Source organism: Podarcis tiliguerta (genome assembly GCF_965153285.1).
Source record: "Podarcis tiliguerta genome assembly, chromosome: 7".
Classification (NCBI taxonomy): domain Eukaryota; kingdom Metazoa; phylum Chordata; class Lepidosauria; order Squamata; family Lacertidae; genus Podarcis; species Podarcis tiliguerta.
In genome coordinates this window covers 1,353,427-1,374,029 of record NC_139540.1, presented here as the reverse complement: position 1 = coordinate 1,374,029, position 20,603 = coordinate 1,353,427, and the positions used below count along the sequence as shown (strand labels likewise).

General features: G+C 48.3%; 2 protein-coding genes and 1 long non-coding RNA gene across 7 annotated transcripts in view; all 3 read left to right on the top strand.

The window, feature by feature from the left end:
• GPT (glutamic--pyruvic transaminase) overlaps positions 1–3,249 on the top strand; it is a 32,179-nt gene extending 28,930 nt beyond the window's left edge. For all 5 annotated transcript variants that reach the window (XM_083449051.1, XM_083449050.1, XM_083449053.1 and 2 more), the window contains 2 exons: positions 628–740; positions 2,594–3,249. In XM_083449051.1, the coding sequence (XP_083305177.1) occupies positions 628–740; positions 2,594–2,735 (255 nt within the window). In that variant the 3' untranslated portion in view covers positions 2,736–3,249. The remainder of the gene's footprint in view (positions 1–627; positions 741–2,593) is intronic.
• A 4,298-nt stretch (positions 3,250–7,547) lies between these two features.
• Positions 7,548–8,540, top strand: LOC310681399. Its single transcript, XR_014513245.1, has 3 exons — positions 7,548–7,562; positions 7,595–7,831; positions 8,433–8,540. It is a non-coding gene; the product is annotated as an uncharacterized lncRNA (long non-coding RNA).
• A 4,705-nt stretch (positions 8,541–13,245) lies between these two features.
• Positions 13,246–20,203, top strand: LOC310681383 (fucolectin-like). The gene is made up of 4 exons (XM_083449106.1): positions 13,246–13,402; positions 15,220–15,305; positions 18,454–18,745; positions 19,875–20,203. The coding sequence occupies exons 2-4, from the start codon at positions 15,221–15,223 to the stop codon at positions 20,029–20,031; spliced, it is 534 nt and encodes a 177-aa protein (XP_083305232.1). The 5' UTR covers positions 13,246–13,402; position 15,220; the 3' UTR covers positions 20,032–20,203.
• Positions 20,204–20,603: the final 400 nt, after the last annotated feature.

Below are 20,603 nucleotides of genomic sequence, written 5' to 3'. Positions count from 1 at the left end.
TTCGACTCCAGTATCCTCTTTCCAGGGAGGGGCCAGGACTCAGGGGCAGGACAGATGCTATGTGTGCAGAAGAAGGCTGCAAGTTTGAGCCCCGGTCTCTCCAGATGGAAGGATCTCTTTGCCACAAAACGTTTCATTGCTTTCGTCGCATTTATCTATTCATGCAAATATTTGCATATCGCCGCATCACTTTAAAAGGTATATCAAAGCGGTTGGCAGCAATAAAAACATAAATCCATGCAATAAAACTGCAAAGAAGTTAAACCATGCATCATTTAAGGATTGTGGAAAGGTGTCTTCTCAATTGCCAGTCTAGGCCTGGCAGAATAGAAGATGTATGCTGAATCCCTGGGGTAGAAGTTTCCACAGGACAGGCCTGGGGACATTTCTCATTGTCGTCTCATGAGCCTCACCATGGGCTTGGGTTGACCAGGTACCTTTTTGGAAGTTGTGTGTCTTTGATTCTTTGTCCTGCCTGGCACTCACCATCCAGAACGTGGCTGCCCATCTCCAGAGCACTGAGCTCCTTCAGCTTCCAAGCTGGTGGCATCCCATTTCCATCTCCCAGCCCCGCCCCCCAAGCATCTCTATGTCACTAGCTCTTGTCTCCCCCTTCCCTTCTCCCAGGCCCTGGGCCAGGCGCCAGACATGTTCTTCTGCCTGAAGCTTCTGGAGGAGACGGGCATCTGTGTTGTGCCAGGGAGTGGCTTTGGCCAGAAGGAAGGGACCTTTCACTTCAGGTAAAGACCCTCTTGGTTCCCTGTGGTCTCTCTCCACTCCTGGGACTCCAGGTGGGGTCTCAGGCTCTCACCCCCATCGTTCTGCCCGGACACTGAGGTCCAGCTCCGAGGGCCTTCTGACAGTTCCCTCACTGTGAGAAGCCAAGTTACAGGGAACCAGGCGGAGGGCCTTCTCGGTGGTGGCACCCGCCCTGTGGAATGCCCTCCCACCAGTTGTCAAAGAGAAAAACAACTTTCTGACTTTTAGAAGACATCTGAAGGCAGCCCTGTTCAGGGGAGTTTTTAATGTGTGACATTTTGATGTATTTTTAATCCTGGTTGGAAGCTGCCCAGAGTGGCCCTTGGAGCTGGATTTCAGTGTCTGGGCTGAACGATGGGGGTGGAGACGCTCCTTCAGGTATAGTGGACCAAGGCTGTTTAGGGCTTTAAAGGTCAGCACCAACACTTTGAATTGTGCTCGGAAATGTACTGGGAGCCAATGTAGGTCTTTCAAGACCGGTGTTATGTGGTCTTGGTGGCCGCTCCCAGTCACCAGTCTGGGTGCCACATTCTGGATTAGTTGTAGTTTCCGGGTCACCTTCAAGGGTAGCCCCACACAGAGCGCATTGCAGTAGTCCAAGCGGGAAATAACTAGAGCATGCACCACTCTGGCAAGACAGTTTGTGGGCAGGTGGGGTCTCATCCTGCGTACCAGGTGGAGCTGGTAAACAGCCGCTCTGGACACAGAATTGACCTGCGCCTCCATGGATGGCTGTGAGTCTAAAATGACTCCCAGGCTGCGCACCTTGTCCCCTCCTTTAATAGAGGATTAGACACATTCATGGAGGAGGAGGAGGAGGAGAGGGCTACTGGTGGCTCTGAGCCCTGATGGCAATGTTCTGCCTCCACAGTCAGAGGCAGCCAGGCTTCTGAGTCCCAGTTGCTGGAGGGCTCCAGTGCTCATGTCCTGCTGACAGGGTCCCAGTCTTACTTGCACGCGAGAAAGAGAGGTCTGCCTCTGTCAGGGGATGGGTCTCTTCCAGCTCTGCACTCCCATGAGCCAGTGTGGTGTAGTGGTTAAGAGTGGTGGACTCGTAATCTGGTGAACCGGGTTCGCTTCCCCGCTCCTCCACATGCAGCCAGGGCCTTGCACAGGCCGGGCCTGGTAGATAATGTGCCCCCTTTTTTTTACCCTGGGGATAACTGAAGTCCTATAAATAAGTAAGTATATTGTTGTGTACTGAGTAGAATAGCGTCCAGAATGCAGCAGTCTTATTGGTCCCAGAACAATAGGATCCAGAATGCAGCAGTCTGATTGGTCCACAGGAGCCACCCAATCCAGCTCCAGCTGGAAGTGAATCCACAACCTGATTGGCCTACAGGAGAATCCCAGAATTAGCCAATCACGTGGGGCCCATTGTGTAAATAATGTATATAAGGCAGACATTCTGGGGGAACTTCCATTCCTCCTCACCACTATGAGCTGAATGAAGAGCATGAAATCCACTCTCGACTCCGAGTAGATTTCATACATAAATAATTTTCACAAAAGTTATGCTGACAAATAATTTTATTTCAAGGCTTGAACCGTATCTACATATAAAGACAAAATGGAAAATATAGATAAATACCCCCCCCCCCCCCGGTCTGGGCCTGCATGCAGCTGCTGGGTGACCTTGGGCCAGTCACACTTCTCTGAAGTCTCTCAGCCCCACTCACTTCACAGAGTGTTTGTTGTGGGGGAGGAAGGGAAAGGAGAATGTTAGCTGCTTTGAGACTCCTTCGGGTAGCGATAAAGCGGGATATCAAATCCAAACTCCTCCTCCACCACTTCTTCTTCTTCTCTGAACCTCTCCTTTCTCGATCTGCCCCAGAATGACCATCCTGCCGCCTCTGGAGAAGCTGAAGGTTGTCTTGCAGAAGATGAGCCAGTTCCATGCCAAATTCACCCAGGAATATTCTCAGCTCCAGCTGCTGGGCAGCAGCCAGAAGACCGCAGAGAAGCAGGGGCATTAGGGTGGGGGCTCTTGCCCAAATCTCCTCCCTGCCTTCATGCCACTGCCAGAGGGACTCCCCACCCAGAAGGCACGGTCTGGAACTGGGATCAACTCTGCTCTCCGGAGAGCAGCCTCTGCCGCACTTCAGAGCCCCTCCTAATAGCACGTTCCCATAGACAAGGCCTCAATGTACTGGGAAGGGGAATGGGCACAACCCTGTCTCAGCTCCCAGGGACCTGGCACCCCCTTTCCCTTGGCTCACGATGCCATCTCTGCCTTGCCTCTTCAGAGCCTTCGCAGCTTCCCAGTCTGGCTTCTCTGCCCTCCAGACGGACAAGGGGGTGGGTGGGAGAGAAGGGGCGGCAGTGGGGTGTCTCTGGGGTGAGCAGAATGAGCAGTGGGGCAGGTGTCAAGGCCCCCAAAGTCACCTTCTGCCCGGACTTTGAGCCCTGATGTAGACCTGAGACAATTCCCTCTGTGAACGGAGGGGGGTGGGATAGCTGAGGGTCTATTAAAGCCCCCATGATAAACCAGAGCTGCCTCCGGACTGTCACTGGGGGGCTGCCATTTTAGGGTGGGATTCAGTCCTGTGCCGGCAAATCCTGGTTGTAAAACTGGAGCGGATTTGCTGCTTCTGCCCTCCCAAGAAAAGCTTGTCTTTTTGCAGGAAGGGAAGTGGTGGGGAAATGCTGTGGAGCATGGGAGAGCCCCTTGCTTGATGCAACGTCATTTAACTTCCCTGCAAGCCTGGGGCAGACAAATTGGAACCAAGGCTCAGTCAGCGGGGTTTCTGCAGAAGGGATTCAAGAGCGGGCTGGGCATTTACTGAGGTCTGCAAAGTTAAAACACTCTGTTGCCCAAGCGCAACAAATCAACTTTTAATAAGCCTTTTGTGGTTAGGAAAGTGATGAGAAATGTATAGGGCAGTATATAAATTCAATTAAAAATAAATAAATAAGGAAGGAAGGAAGGAAGGAAGGAAGGAAGGGAGGGAGGAAGGAAGGAAGGAAGGAAGGAAGGGTGAATACTCAATAAGCAGGTTGCCTGGAGGAATCCTAGCCTGGAAGGCGGAGTCTCCTCTTCTGTGCCTTCCGGCCACTGGCATTTGGAAGCAATTGCTCTCTCCAACGGTGGATTCAGAGCGTAGACATCTGGCTTAAAAGCCATTGATGACCTGCTTCTCTGTGAATTTTGTCAGTTTCTTTTAAAGTCGTCTCAGTCAGTGGCCCTCCCTGCCTCTTGTGGAAGGGAGTTCCACAGTTTGCTCTGCCTGAATAAATCCTTCCTTCTATCCTGAATCTTCTCACATTCCACTTTATTGGATATAAAAAAGGTAAAGGGACCCCTGACCATTAGGTCCATAGTGGTTCCTTCAGCAATGCAGCTAGGTCACACTCACGGCAGCTGTAAAGGGACCCCGACCGTTAGGTCCAGTCGCAGACGACTCTGGGGTTGCGGTGCTCATCTCGCTTTATTGGCCGAGGGAGCTGGTATACAGCTTCCAAGTCATGTGGCCAGCATGACTAAGCCGCTTCTGGCGAACCAGAGCAGCGCACGGAAATGCCGTTTACCTTCCCGCCGGAGTGGTACCTATTTATCTACTTGCACTTTGACGTGCTTTCGAACTGCTAGGTTGGCAGGAGCAGGGACTGAGCAACGGGAGCTCACCCCATCGCGGGGATTCAAACCGCCGACCTTCTTATCGGCAAGCCCTGGGCTCTGTGGTTTAACCCACAGTGCCACCTGCATCCCTTTATTGGATATATAAGTGACGTAAATTGATGGCACAGCTTATACTGGGAAGAAGAAGCAGAAGAAGACGGAAATACATTCTGTTTTTCCCTAACACATTTCATTTTTCTTCTGTCACGGAACCCAAGGTGTGGTAAGAATTCACCTCTACGCCGCGTTGTTCGTTTCCCAGGTGAGGAAACCTTTTGTTTTGTTTTTTTAAATGCTTTTTATTGATTTTTCATTTCACATAAACAAACCAAATACAATAATGCTCCATAATCATATACCCACTGACTTCCCTCCCTCCCTCCAGCAGGTTCTCTCCAATTCCCTTTCCATAGTTTCTTAATAATTTCCCAACCACGCCATAAGATTTATTTCAGTCCTACTAGAGTCTTCATACTTCATACTTCTACTCCACTTATATACTCCACAAATTTGCTCCACTCTCTTCGGAACTTTGTTTCCTCCTGGTTGCGGATCCTGTAGGTCAGTTTTGCTAATTCTGCTAATTTGACCATCCTTGTCTGCCACTCCTCCGCTGTTGCTGGTTCCTGTACTTTCCATTTTTGGGCTTACAAGGTTCTAGTAGCAGTCGTAGCATACATAAATAACCTTTGTCTATTTTTCCCATTTCCTCTCCCATCAAGCCGGAACAACCACTTTTTGAATAAACTACAGAACCAAGGAAACTATTTCCAAGTCCAGCATACAGATTTAGGGACCCAGCATTTATTATAGCTATGGCAATAGGACAGAGCTCACTCAATGTGCCAGTTGAGAAAAGTTGATATGCCGTATTTTTTGCTCTATAAGACGCACCAGTCCATAAGATTCACCTAGTTTTTGGAAGAGGAAAATAGAAATTAAAAAATTCGGAATCCCATAAGCCAGGACAGCCAGCGGGATCGCTGAGCAGCGATCCCACTGGTTGTCCTGGCTTATGGGATAGCCACGCGCAGCCTCTCCCCCTTTTTTTTTTTTTGAATAATATTTATTAAGAGTTTAATAATTACAGAAAAAGGGAAAAAAACAATAAAAAATTTAACAATACATCGAAAACAAAAACAAAAACAGAAACAAAATAACAATACATCAAAACCACAAGGAAAACAAAAACATTTAAAAACACACCCAATATTTCCATATCTTTACCTTTCATTTACTTGTTTCATCGACCTCCTCACACCTCCCTTTTTTTGTATTCTAGTTCAGTTAGCTATTTCAGCAAATCCTTTCCACCTTTCTCCATTTTTTTGTTCTATAATTTATCTTAACACAATTTAATAACATTTCTGCTAAAGCCATATAACTTCATTCCAGCATTCTTCTAACATTCATTAATTTTGCAGTATTTCTGTAAATATACTTTAAATTTCTTCCAATCTTCTTCCACCGACTCTTCTCCCTGGTCTCGGATTCTGCCAGTCATTTCCGCCAATTCCATGTAGTCCATCAGCTTCATCTGCCATTCTTCCCGGGTGGGTAGATCTTGTGACGTCCAATACTTTGCGATGAGTATTCTTGCTGCTGTTGTGGCGTACATAAAGAAAGTTCTGTCCTTCATCCCCTGCCTGGGAGAGGCTGCGCGCGGCTAAGGCTCCCCCAAGAGCCGCGCCCCCTTTAAAGAGCGCGCGGAGTGTGTGTGCGGCTCTTGGGGGCTTTTGCGGGAGATGGAGCCATGCGCTAAGCCAGAAGCCAGGACAGCAAGCGGGATCGCTCCTTGCAGAGCTCCACAGAGAACTTCATGAAAAGCTTCTAGCCATCTTCATTCAGGGCCATACAACAGCCTATCGGAATGTGAGCAATATTTCTACATCTGCCTTGATTATCTTCAATAAATCTATGTATGAGAGCTTTGTGGAGTTTTGTTAATACTATCCAGAAAGAGAGAGGAATCTGCAGACAGAACACCCGCTATGTTATTCTGTGGGATGTGTGTGTGTCCTTGAATACCCCGAAACGTTCAGGAGCGATAGAGCCAGCAATTTCCCAATACCTGTGGATATTTCAGTCGTTTTCAGAAGAAATTGGGCCACTGTCTCTGAGCGCTGCATGAACTCAGCATTTATCACTTCCTATAAAAAGAAAAGCAGAAAAGAGAAGGGTCTCTCACCCCAAATGAGGCCAGGGTGAAAGCAACTGCAATATTTTAAGACAGAATATTTATTGATTTATTTCATAACATTTATGCACCACTAAATTGTAAAAAAAACCCCACAAAGCAGTTGACAAAGAAAAGAAAACAAAAAGATTGTAAAACTGCAAAGCCCCCCATTTTTAAAAAATATTCAAGCATAAAACCAGTAAAACTAAAAACTAGACGAAAACACACAAGCGTTTGAAATACCTGGGCTGGTTTGTTTAAAAAAACTTTTCCAGCATGCATTGAAAAGGGTACTGTTATGTACTGAGTTGAAAGGATTCAAAATGCAGCAGTCTGTTGGTCCTAGAACAATAGGATCCAGAATGCAGCAGTCTGATTGGTCCACAGGAGCCACCCAATCGAGCTCCAGGTGGAAGTGAATCCGCAACCTGATTGGTCTACAGGAGAATCCCGGAATTAGCCAATCACATGGGGCCCATTGGGTAAATAATGTATATAAAGCAGACATTCTGGGGGAACTTCCATTCCTCCTCACTACTATGAGCTGAATAAAGAACATGAAATCCACTCTTGACTCTCAGGTAAGTTATATATATATAACTTACCCGACATGCACGATAGCTGTGTCTACACTAGGGCATAAATACATGTTCCTGTGGGTCACGGCTTCTGCTGAGCACTTTTGATTCATGCCTCCCAAATCCACCTCCCTCTTTCCTGTCCCCACTGGTGGGCAGTGCCGGGTGGGAGCTCCTCACACTCTTTGTGGCCCCCTCTCTGCCCTGTGCCCCACAGCGCCAGCCAGGATGAGGTGTGAGTGGCAGGATTTGGCCCAGGAAGACGTGTCGGGTTCTGAGTGGGGTGGGCGTGAAGACACCCTGAGCAGCTGGGCCAAACATCTCCCCCACCTGAGCAGGGGGGGGGGGCTAATAGTGTTTTTAATAACCAACAGACAAAGAAATAAGTCACTGCTGAGGTGCAGCCCCAGTTGTGATGCCCAAAGAGGTTGTGGTGACCCAGTTGTGATGCCCAAAGAGGTTGTGGTGACGCGTCCACAGCTGCTCCCATTGGCTGGGGGCTGTCTATGATGTCATAAAGGCACCTGTCAGTTGCCTGGCTATAAAGGTGGCCTCTCCCTCTTCCCAGCACAGACCTCAGTGGGCAGCAGCTGCGGCACTCAGCTCTGGAGGGTCTCCTTCCTCATGGATGCAAAATGGCAGGAGGAAGGAGGCACTCATCCCGCAATGGGATGCTGAGGAACAGGGAGAAGGCAAGTTCACTTGCTGGGTGGGATCGCAGCTTGAAGGCAGCTGATTCTCACAGTCAGAATCTGGCTGGTGTCTGGTAACAGACCTGGCAGAAGCCGGCAGGTGTTGGTGGCTGGTGGAGTTTGCAGTCAGAAGCCAGCGGGTGCCGTAAGGTGCTGCAGATGCCAGCTGGCTGAAGGTCGCCTTTGGAAGTCAGTTGACAGAAGCCGTGTGGATATTCATGACTTGAAGCTGGGTGTGTGTGTGTGTGTGTGTGTGTGTGTGTGTGAATGCGCCCACAGACATTCCTCACGGGATGGCAGACGGCGTGTGTCTGCGAGTGCAAATGGGAGGTTTCGAATGGTGTGTGTCTGCGTGTGTGAATGGGAGCATTCGGACGTGGTCCAGGTAAGTAGTGTTGTGGCTGGGAAATACGTGCTCAGAGGGTGGCAGATGCCATCCTCTGGGCACAGGGTGAATGGAACCAGTGGATATTCATGGGCAGAAACCAGTGGAAGTTGACCAGGACGTCCGGGGTGAAGTTGCCAAGCAGCAGCCAGTGTAGGGTCTGGCTGAGGCTGCTGGACGGAGGCCATCCCACTCAACGTGTTGTTTGCCTTCCAGGAAGCCGGTGCGGTTTTCCCCAAGACGGATCGTGAAAGTAATGAAGAGAACAGCAGGACTCAAGCAAGGCGGTTTATTTTCCTAAATAAATGCCTTTTTCAAAAAAGCAAAACTGTGTCTGACCGGTTTCCTATATAGTGGCACCTTGGGTTACATAGGCCTCAGGTTACAGACTCCGCTAACCCAGAAATATTACCTCGGGTTAAGAACTTTGCTTCAGGATGAGAACAGAAATCGTGCTCCGGCGGCACAGCGGCAGCGGGAGGGCCCATTAGTTAAAGTGGTGCTTCAGGTTAAGAACAGTTTCAGGTTAAGTACGGACCTCCAGATCGAATTAAGTACTTAACCTGAGGTACCACTGTAAAACAAATGCAATGCTAAGTTTCTAAATGCATACATGTTTAGTGTTCTTTCTTGCCCCCTCCCAGTGGGGGGGGTTTTGCAGGGGTTTCTCTAGTTGTTGCCAATGGCTATGATGATGTCAAAGTGTAATGGCTACGGTGAAGTCAAAGTTTCTGTGATGTCACAAGCAGACATGGATCGCTGAGAGGAAAAGCTGGAGGGGTAGGGATAGAAAGGCAGGGTGAGAAAGGCTAGAGAACTAGATGGCTTTAAAAGAAGACTGGACAAATTCATGGATTCAGTGGGTGCCAGAAGTTGCTGCAGATGTCAGCTTTTTGAAGGTCTCCTTTGGATGTCAGTTGACAGAAGCTGTGTGGAGATTCATGGCTTGAAGCTGGTGTGTTTGTGTTTATGAATGGAGAGCGGCTGGTGAGCGAATGCGTCCACAGACATTCTTCACGGGATGGCGTGTGTCTGCGTGTGCGAACAGGAGCCTTCGGACGTGGTCAAGGTGAAAAGTCCTTGTGTCTGGGAAACGCATGTTCCGTATGTTAAGTCTATTCTGTCAACATATAGAAGAAGAGAAGAAGAAGAACATAGGTTTGAAGAAGACTGGAAAAGGCTGGTTGAATATAGGGTGAATAACTATGTACACATTTCTCGTTGAGACTATGCCTGACCTGACACATGTTGACCAGCTGATAATTGTGGTTTGATTCTGAGCCACTGTCCCCTCCTGCCACTTCCCTTTCCCTGCCCGCAGCTTCCCCCTTCCTTTTCTGGCTCTCCTGGGACACCCCCAGGGTGACCTTCCTCTTCTGCAGGGGTGAAACGAGGCTTTCTTTCACCCGGGTCAGAGACTGTTTGGCACCCCCTCACACACACATTATAGTAGGAGTAGTTGAAGAAGAAGAAGAAAATGTGATAATGATCAGGCGCATACCAGTGAGTAAGCCCTATTGAACTCAGTGAGACTTACTTCTCAGTAGTAAAGGCTTGCACTTTAAGGCTCTAAAGAGTAAAATAAAATAAAATAATAAATACTCCACAAGTTTCCTTGAAAAATTACTGGCTACTGAACCAAGAAGAGCTCTCGGACTCAGGGAGATTAATTGGTACACAATGCAATCAAAATATGGGTCAAGCAAAAGTGTGGTGCACCCTAACTTGTCTGTTAATTCAAATGATAGCTCTGAGTAGAACCTAGTTGGCTACCATGAAGTATTATGTTATGTAGTCATGTTAAAAGTCTGTTCGGTCTCAGGGTAAAGGAGCAAGTCTGAATGTGAATTAGATTTGCAGTACAGACTGCCTCAATTCACCTTCCTGCCCTGGCATTTACCACATTTTTTCATGTATAAGACGTGCCCCCACATATAAAACACCCCCTATTCTTGGGGACTCCAAATTGAGAAAATGGGGAGGGGGAGATTGTATCTGTGTATAAGACGACCCACAATTCTGAACCTATTTTTAAAATTAAAAACCCTAGTCTTATACACGGAAAAGTATGGTATCTCTTGAGGCTGTCAGCCAACCTTTTCTCTTGGACCCAGAGTCCTCGGCTCCCTTGGCCAGAGCAGCTGCCCCTTTAGACATCTCTGATAGTCGCTCAACAAGGCAGGGAGCTTCAGATCAGGCATGCTGTCCTGCCAACCTCACGGTTCAGGCAAGAGACCCCAAGAGCATAAAATTCAAATCTGTCATACATTTACCTACATAGAATCATAGAATTTGGGAGTTGGGTCATCTCAATGAAAGCATCAATGGCAGATGTCCATCCAACCTCTGCTTAGAATCCTCCAGCGGAGGAGAGTCCACGTGGAACACATCTGCAGTTACACTGGCTCTGTGTTTATTCATTCTTCCCCCTCTTATCTTCTCAGCAGTTTCTAACCAGCGCCATGCTCTCTCCAACTGAATGGTCTCCTGCCCCCCCCCTTAACCTTTTCCCTTCATTTCCAGGTTCCCCATTTCAATGGTCACCGAACCACAGATTTAATCCCACAGCTGCCACACCTCCCTGACTTCCCCGAACTTACTCAACCGCATATTCTTTAACATGTCACATTAGCATGCTAATGCAAGCATTGCCATTTTTTTCGTAATTTTCCAGAACTCTCTTTCTCTCTCCCGCTCACTCCATTTCCATGCTGACAAGGACTGAACAGGAACGCATGGACTATGCAGAATTAGATAAATTAACAGGAAAGGTTCAAAACCTGTGGGACCAGAGATTCTTAGAAGACTGGAGTAAATATGTGAACTATTTGAAAAGTGATTGTAATGAACAGATCACGCTAGTAGGACTGCAAGGAGTTCTGTTAGGAGGATGATTTGAAATATTGCAAGAAAGACTATGAGGAGAATTATTAGTTAATGATGATTAAGAGTAATAGAGAAATTAAGAAATGCAGAATAAGTGATAAAGAATGAAAAATCATCAGAGGAGTTGGCGGAAGTCTAAAATATTGTATAAGTATAAAATATTGTTATGTTATATGATTGTTGAAAATTATATGTTAGGAAAAAAACCCCAATAAAAATGTGTGTGTGTGTGTGTGTGTGTATGGACTGAACAGGAACGCTTTTGCGCCACTCATCTTCTCCCGCCATTGAGGAAGCGCATGGAGCTCTCTGGCCAAGAGGGCTCTGGCTTCTTCTGACGGCCTCCTCTCAGCATTCCTGGCTGGCTCTGAGCCCACCTTCCCCATCTTCTTACTGCTCCTGATGCTAAGAGGGAGGCAGACCTGATGGCTCCAGCACAACCCACTTCCTCCTGGCAGGAGGTCACTCACCTGGACTTGGCAGCTGGTCCAGGCACTCCTGGAAGGGGATTCCCAGAGCTGCAAGCCTGAACTGCCAGGAGTTGGGAAGAGTTGCAAGAAGGGAGCTTGTCTGTGGGTCAGACACAAACCCAAATCGTGTCTTTTCCCCCAAGACACACACAGGGAGACCTCCTCTTTCTCCCCAAACCAATGACCCAGAAGCTGCTCTTCTGATGGTGAACACTTGAGTCATCTTTCTCTATGGGATGGTCATATTTTACAACAGCAACATAACAGCTTGCTGGATCGGGCCCATCTAGTCCAGCATCCTGTTCTCAAAGGGGCTGAAGAGTTGTCTCTGGGGAGCCAGCAAGCAGGATTTTAGCACCAGCAGGGGCAGAACTAGATGTTTGGTGGCCCCCGCCAAAGGCACCCCCCCCCCCGACATGCTACTCTGCCTGAACTTTCTTTCGTTTGTCCTGAATCATTTGGGGGTTTTGATGATTGCAGAGGTATTGCTCAAGACCTGTTTATCAGTGGTGTGCAAGGCTTACTTGGGCAAACACTCGCCTTGTGTAAGACTTCAGTGTTGAACTTTTTAATTAAAGTGGAAATGTCTCCCCCTGCCGCACCCCAGAAGCACAAGGTGCCTTTTTGCCCACTGTGAATCATGAAAACATTTGTTCAGAATTCGCTAGGGACTAGGGCCTTGGTAGCCCTGGTCAGTTTTGGTGTATGATGTAGGTTTAGCAGGGTCAGTCTGGAAGCTGCATCTGTGTGGGTGGAATGTATAGGAACAGGCTTGCAAACCAGTCTGTTTCTCAGGCAATGGCTTTGGCTGACTACTTAAGAACCAAGATTAGCATAATCAAAGAATCGTAGAGTTGAGGGGTCATTTAGTCCAACTGCAATGCAGGAATGCAGTTGCTCTGTGCCCTAGAACAGATGGGGACCTCCATCTGGTTTATTTCCACACATAAATCACCACCCACCAGTGAGCTTGACATTGACACCAGGAAAGGTCCGAGAACAGATAATTCAGCAGTCAGTCTATGAGAACTTAGAAAAGGATGCTGTGATTCTAAAGATCCAGCATAGGTTTCTCGGTGATAAGTCATGTCAGATGAACCCAATTTCTTTCTTTTGATGGAGTAACAAGCTTGGTAGATCAGGGGAATGCTGTGGACATAGCGTATCTTGATTTCAGTAAGATCTTTTGACAAAGTCCTCCATGATATTCTCTCGAGGAAGCTGGTAAAATGTGGGTTGAACGAGCTAACTGTTGGGTGGATGTGTAGCTGGTTGGCGGATTGAACCCAAAGAGGACTCCTTAATGGTTCCTTGTCATCCTGGGGCGAAGGGACAAGTGGGGTGCCTGAAAATCACCAGCCCAAAGGAGAGCCTTGTCTGGTGACCAGCACAAACCCCTTTCCCCCTCTGGCTCTTTTTTCCTCGGGTCAAGAGTCTCCAGGAGGTCACCATGGGTGAGCTGCACTTGACCAACCCTGTTCAGGGAAGTTTTTGGTGTGCGATGTTTCCTAAATTGAGCCACCACAAATTTAGGAAAGAGGCAGAATACCAGACAGAGCTGAAGTTGATGCATCAAATGGTGAGGAGTTGTGCAACTTCACCCAAAGTGTCAACACCCAAAAGCAGAATTAAAGCAATAGATGGAAGGGCAAATGCTGGACCTCAATTTCAGTCCTCAGCATCTTTCTGATTGGCTTGGAAGGGTACAAAACAAGCAGAGCTGCTCAAGAGGAGGTCCAGGATTCAGCTAGAAGCACAGAAGAAAGAAGCCGAGCTTGCCAACTCTTCAAGAAGGACACCAAGACTTCTGCTGGTCCCAAGAAACAGGGTCAAGGTAAGTCGAGGAGGGGAACTTCTTGCACATAATACCTGAATCCCAGAAAAGAGAGCCCAGTGCCTTATATTAGTCTGAAAGTGAGCCTTCCCTCAGTTTCTTGGAAGCACATTTAAACTCTTGGAGAACTTAAGTTCCCATAGCAGTTAATGAAAAAGATTGAAACTGACTTAAAGCTGTGGTGTAGAGATGCTGGGAAGCTCAGCCTAGTGGTTTCCCTTCCTCAGCCTTGGCCTGCCTCTGGTCCAGCCTTTGCCAACTTCATGCCCTCTAGATGTTTCAGAGGACAACTCTCATCCTCTTCATGGGGCTGAGGAGAGCTGTAACCCAAAGTAGCTGAAGGCCACCAGGCTGGCAAAGACTGCTCTGGGTTCAACACTCTGCTTCTGGTCCTGCCTCAACCCAGAGCAGTCTTTGCCAGCCTGGTGGCCTTCTAACTGCCCGTTCCCCTCTCCTTGCAGAGACCTCCTGGCCATTGGCTAGGATACCTGCGGCTAGTGGCAGTTGGCGTCCAACAAAAACACCACAGGTTCCCCACCCTGCTCCAATCCCTTCTCAGCCTGGTTCTCCAGGTCTTGTATTACTCCAACTGAAACTCTACTGGTTACTTCAGAGACATTACAAGCTCTTGCTTCTAATGTCTTCTCTTTCATGGCAGCCTTCAGGGGCACACCCCACCCCACTATCTTATTTCATATTTTACTCTTTGGGGGAAGAGCCATAGCTAGATGACCCGCAGGGGCCCTTCCAACTCTACAATCCTATGGTTCTAGGATTCAGAGCACGCAGTGCTTTGACCAGATGGTCTGGGGTTCAATTCCCAGCTGGGAGAGGCCTATATTCTGGAATCCTGGAGTCTGTGTAGACAATGCTGAGCTAGAGGGAGCAATCGTACCTCATAGAATCATAGAATCATAGAATCCTAGAGTTGGAAGAGACCACAAGGGCCATCGAGTCCAACCCCCTGCCAAGCAGGAAACACCATCAGAGCACTCCTGACATATGGTTGTCAAGCCTCTGCTTAAAGACCTCCAAAGAAGGAGACTCCACCACACTCCTTGGCAGCAAATTCCACTGCCGAACAGCTCTTACTGTCAGGAAGTTCTTCCTAATGTTTAGGTGGAATCTTCTTTCTTGTAGTTTGGATCCATTGCTCTGTGAGCTTGTGTAAGACACCTTACACAACCTGAGCTTGTGTAAGACACCTTCCAGTGCTCCTGTGTCCCCCATGCTGTTCAGGGGGAGCCAGACCCCATGGCTCCAGCAAGCCATCTCTCTCTCATGTGCATAATAATAATAATTTTATTATTTCTACGCCACCCATCTGGCTGGGTTTCCCCAGCCACTTTGGGTGGCTCCCAACGGAATATTAAAAACATGATAAAACATCAAACATTAAAAACTTCCCTAAACAGGGCTGCCTTCAGATGTCTTCTAAAAGTCAGGTAGTTGTTTACTTCCTTGAAATCTGATGAGAGGGCATTCCACAGGGTGGGCGCCGCCACCAAGAAGGCCCTCTGCCTGGTTCCCTGTAACTTCGCTTTTTGTAGCGAGGGAACCGCCAGAAGGCCCTCGGGAGATGGACCCCAGTGTCCGGGCAGAACAATGGGGATGGAGATGCTCCTTCAGGTCTACTGGGCCAAGGCCATTTAGGGCCTTAAAGGTGAGCACCAATGCTTTGAACTGTGCCCAGAAACGTCCTGGGAGCCAATGTAGGTCTTTTAGGACCAGTGTTATATGGTCTCAGCGGCCACTCCCGGTCACTAGTCTGGCTGCTGCATTCTGGATTAGATACACACTGTCTCTCCCAACTGCAGGATGCTCAACTTGTGGACCCTGCTGCTGGCCCTGACACTCCTGGTAGAGACGGGACAGTCCCAGAGCTACAAATCAATACCTACAGGTAAGAACTGGGGGAGCAGGGATGTCTCTGGGCCAAATCAAAGCCTAGATGGTGCCTCCCCAAGATGTGGAGTTCCTTTCCTCACCCTCTTGCACAGGCTATGTGTTGACATTTTGACACATGGTTATGATGAGGCGATTACCCGGGAGTCACCTCAACCCATTACACAGGTTTGCCAATTTCCTAACAATCCATTGCAAAACACAAAAGCTGGATTGCTTTGTGGATGCCTTGAGAGCTGCCTCCTCACACTGCCCCCACGGGGGGGGGGGGGTACCCACTTGCTTGCTTGCTTGCTTACTCTGAGGCTGCCTCTGCTTCTGGCACCCAGAACCCCCTGGCCAGCCCCAGAGACACCATTCGCCTGGGGAGCTTGAGGCCAGGGCTGCTGAAACAAAAAGCAAGCTTTGGGGGGCAGAGATGCGAGAGGGTATAAGAGGAGGGAGGGAAGGAAAGAGGGACAGAGGCCAGTCTTGCCCATGGCACCCCTGACCATCCTTCAAGGCAGCCCAGGGGGCCATAGCACCACTGGACCAGATGATCCGCCAGGTTCCTCTACAGTTCTATGACTTTAAGTACCGTATATTTCGCTCAATAAGACGCACCTGACCATAAGAGGCACCTAGTTTTTAGAGGGGGAATGCAAGGAAAAAAATATTCTTTAAAGGGAGCGCTGAGCAGAGCCTGTATGCATCCCAGGCTCTGCTCAGTGCTCCCTTTCATGAGCCGTGTGGAGCGTGTGTGGGGCTCTTTAAAGGGAGCGCGGCTCTTGGGGGCTTTTGCAGGAGGTGGGGAAAGCTACGGAGCCGCACGCTTTGTCCCTTCCCCTGCCTCCCGCAAGAGCCACACGCTAAGCCAGAAGCCAGGACAGCAAGCAGGATCGCTGCGGAGCGATCCCTCTTGCTGTTCTGGCTTATGAGATAGCCGCGTGCAGCCTTTCCCGGGCAGCGGGATGAAGGTGTTGGAAAAACACCCCCGGGAAGGGTGCCACCTTCCCAAGACACCAAGGCGTCTCACCGGTGGTCACTCTCTGGCTGGAAATTGCCCTCAGTCCAGAGAGACCAGTAATAAGCAACCCCTCCATCCTGAGAGGAGCACACTTGGCTTCTGGTATCCCATCACAGAAGAAAAAGACAGTCATAGAATCCTAGAATCCTAGAATCCTAGAGTTGGAAGAGACCACAAGGGCCATCAAGTCCAACCCCCTGCCAAGCAGGAAACACCATCAGAGCACTCCTGACATATGGTTGTCAAGCCTCTGCTTAAAGACCTCCAAAGAAGGAGACTCCACCACACTCCTTGGCAGCAAATTCCACTGTCAAACAGCTCTTACTGTCAGGAAGTTCTTCCTAATGTTTAGGTGGAATCTTCTTTCTTGTAGTTTGGATCCATTGCTCCGTGTCCGCTTCTCTGGAGCAGCAGAAAACAACCTTTCTCCCTCCTCTATGTGACATCCTTTTATATATTTGAACATGGCTATCATATCCCCCCTTAACCTCCTCTTCTCCAGGCTAGACATGCCCAGCTCCCTTAGCCGTTCCTCATAAGGCATCGTTTCCAGGCCTTTGACCATTTTGGTTGCCCTCCTCTGGACACGTTCCAGTTTGTCAGTGTCCTTCTTGAACTGTGGTGCCCAGAACTGGACACCGTACTCCAGGTGAGGTCTGACCAGAGCAGAATACAGTGGCACTATTACTTCCCTTGATCTAGATGCTATACTCCTATTGATGCAGCCCAGAATTGCATTGTAGTCTACACACTACTTTATTTACAGACTGTACACGGAGCTCTCATCCGACACGTCTGCTCTCCTGAGCAGCAAGTACAGAACTCTCCAATTACTGAGAACAAGCAGAGACTTCCTGTCTCGCGCTCACAGACATCACATGATGTCAACAACCATTGTGCTCCTCCTCGCAGCAGGTGAGAAATAAAAATCCCAACATACTCCCCCATTTTTAGGTAACACTAGCTGCGAAAACAAGTGCAGCAACAAGAGGCACAAACAAACAGTTGTTATACACATAGTAAACCCCTGTTGCACCAGTTCCATCTCTGGAACTACCCGCAACTGGTTCCACCAGTTCAAACCTCCGGTTACCTGTTTTCCATGGGACTAGAGCTTTTGCTCTACCTTCGTTTGGAAAAACCGTGTTGCGTCTTGCAACCTTCAGGTGCGACTTTGTCTCTGTCGTGGACAAAGCTTGTACCCGGTGTGAGTTGCCAGCTACAGCTATACATGCAACAGCTGTGTTAGCAAACTCCTGAGAGTACCTCTTGGGTGGTATGCCCTTTGTGACTCTCTCAGATCTGCGAATGAGGTGCAAATCCTCCTTGCTGGCGAGTTCTTCCATGGGACTTTTAGGAGAACCACATCCCCCCAAAGCCGCACACACGCTCCAGGCGGCTCTTTAAAGGGAGCGCTGAGCAGAGCCTCTCGCCTGCATTCGCTCCATAAGATGCACACACATTTCCCCTTACTTTTTTTTTTAAAAAAAATATTTATAAATATTTTATTGAGTTTTACAATAAAGATGAAGTAACAAAAAATAAAACACAACACAGCAAAAAATAGAAAAATACAATAACATGTAAACATGTAAACACAAGACAACAAAAAATATCAAAAAGAAAAATAGAAAAAATAAAAACGATTTTTATCCTCATTATGATCTTTGCATTAACTTGTTTCTCCGACCTCCCCAGACCTTCCTTCTCTGTATTCCAGATCATATATTCTGTCAGCAAATTCCTTCCCTCTGTCTTAATTTAATTTTATCATAGTTTTAATATCTTAATAAAGTTACATTTCCTTCTGTCTTAACATATTTGATCTTTTGTAATCTTTAAACTTTTTACTAATAACCTTTTACATTCGATCTGGTGTCATCAAACATTCATTATCTTATAATGTTTCTGTAAATAGTCTTTAAACTTCCTCCAATCTTCCATCACCGTCTCTTCTCCCTGGTCTCTGATTCTGCCAGTCATTTCTGCCAATTCCATATAGTCCATGACTTTCATCTGCCATTCATTTCCCCTTACTTTTTAGCTTACTGTATTTTTTGTCTTATAGAGCGGAAAATACGGTAAGCAATCGAACCATGTGCATACCTCTTCCCCTCTTCCCCCCCTCCTGTGACTCTAGTACTGAACCTGGCCAAAGGACGACGAGCTTATCAGTCCTCCGTATATCCACATACGATCGTTGGATCGGCAGACAAAGCTGTGGACGGCTTCTATGCCGGGAACTTCCACCAGGGCTCCTGCACCCACACCAACGCTGAGAAGAACCCCTGGTGGCTGGTGGACCTGGACTCAGAGTCCGCCATCGCAGCTGTCTTGGTGAAAAACCGCGGCGACTGCTGTGGCGAGAGGCTGCTGGGAGCTGAGGTCCGTGTGGGGAACACCATCGTGGACCATGGCAAATCCAACGCTCTGTAAGTTCCAGCTACCAACCACCCCTTGGTCCCTGAACCTGAAGGATCTCTGGGGGTTCAGAGAAGACTTCAGGAACACTGGCGGGGAGGGACTACTTCTTGGTCTCCTCTTGTATTTGTGATAACAGGGAAGAAAGTAGGAAAATGGCAGGTGCTGTGTGCATGTTTAGCCTGTGGGCGTGTTTAGCCTGGAGAAGAGGAGGTTAAGGGGTGATATGGTAGCCATGTTCAAATATATAAAAGGATGTCACCTAGAGGAGGGAGAAAGGTTGTTTTCTGCTGCTCCAGAGAAGCGGACACAGAGCAATGGATCCAAACTACAAGAAAGAAGATTCCACCTAAACATTAGGAAGAACTTCCTGACAGTAAGAGCCGTTCGGCAGTGGAATTTGCTGCCAAGGAGTGTGGTGGAGTCTCCTTCTTTGGAGGTCTTTAAGCAGAGGCTTGACAACCATATGTCAGGAGTGCTCTGATGGTGTTTCCTGCTTGGCAGGGGGTTGGACTCGATGGCCCTTGTGGTCTCTTCCAACTCTATGATTCTATGATTCTACCACCAGTGAAAGCACCCTGTTATGTACTGAGTTGAATAGGATCCAAAAGGCAGCAGTCTGATTGGTCCTAGAACAATAGGATTCAGAATGCAGCAGTCTGATTGGTCCACCCAATCCAGCTCCAGATGGAAGTGAATCCACAACCTGATTGGCCTACAGGTGAATCCCGGAATTAGCCAATCACGTGGGGCCCATTGTGTAAATAATGTATATAAAGCAGATATTTCGGGGGAACTGGCATTCCTCCTCACCCTATGAACTGAATAAAGAGCATGAAATCCACTCTCGACTCCAAGTATATTTCATGCCCCTTCCCCCCAAAATCATGGGAACTGTAGTTTGCGAAGTGTACTGGGAATTGCAGCTCTGTGAGGGGCAAACTATCGTTCCCATAATTCTTGTGGGAGGTGGAAGGAGCTTTAAAAGGTAAAGGTAAAGGGACCCCTGACCGTTAAGTCCAGTTGCAAACGACTCTAGGGCACAAATGACTCTGGGGTTGCGGCGCTCATCTCGTTTTACCAGTCGAGGGAGCCTATACCCAAACACACTTGTGTCTAACCCTCCTTTTCTCCCTACAGGTGTGGGATCGTCACAGACGTCACACTGGGCTCCGTCAGTAGCTTCAACTGCAACTGGCTGAAGGGCCGTTATGTGAGCATCCACATTCCTCGCCACGGTTATATGACGCTGTGTGAAGTGGATGTCTATGGAGCTGTAGCAGAAGAGATGCGTTAGAGATCACCAGCAGTCTCTGCGTTGGTGTGTTCAGGGTGTGTGGCTGTCAAAGACCAATCAATCAACGCCATAGTCCTCCTTGCAGCAAGCCCCCTTTCCTCTACTTCTCCAGCAGCTTGCCAGGGCCCTGAGAACCAACAAGAGCTGTGTTTTTGCTCCTGCCACAAAGCGTAGACCATAGAATCATAGAATCATAGCATCATAGAGTTGGAAGAGACCACAAGGGCCATCGAGTCCAACCCCCTGCCAAGCAGGAAACACCATCAGAGCACTCCTGACATATGGTTGTCAAGCCTCTGCTTAAAGACCTCCAAAGAAGGAGACTCCACCACACTCCTTGGCAGCAAATTCCACCAGGCATAGGCAAACTCAGCCCTCCAGATGTTTTGGGACTACAACTCCCACCATCCCTGACCACTGGTGCTATAAGCTAGGGATGATGGGAGTTGTAGTCCCAAAACATCTGGAGGGCCGAGTTTGCCTATGCCTGGCGTAGACCAAGACACTGCTGAAAACCCACCATGGCAAGAATGAAGTCTTTCCCCGCCATAGCGTTGAGCCCCATAAGGTTA

Excerpts from the sequence above, each read along its gene's own strand:
- LOC310681383 (XM_083449106.1), top strand. The coding sequence starts at position 15,221 with ATGCTCAACTTGTGGACCCTGCTGCTGGCCCTGACACTCCTGGTAGAG. Across the intron at positions 15,306-18,453 it reads CTACAAATCAATACCTACAG|TACTGAACCTGGCCAAAGGA; the intron begins GTAAGAACTGGG and ends CTGTGACTCTAG. Across the intron at positions 18,746-19,874 it reads CATGGCAAATCCAACGCTCT|GTGTGGGATCGTCACAGACG; the intron begins GTAAGTTCCAGC and ends TTCTCCCTACAG.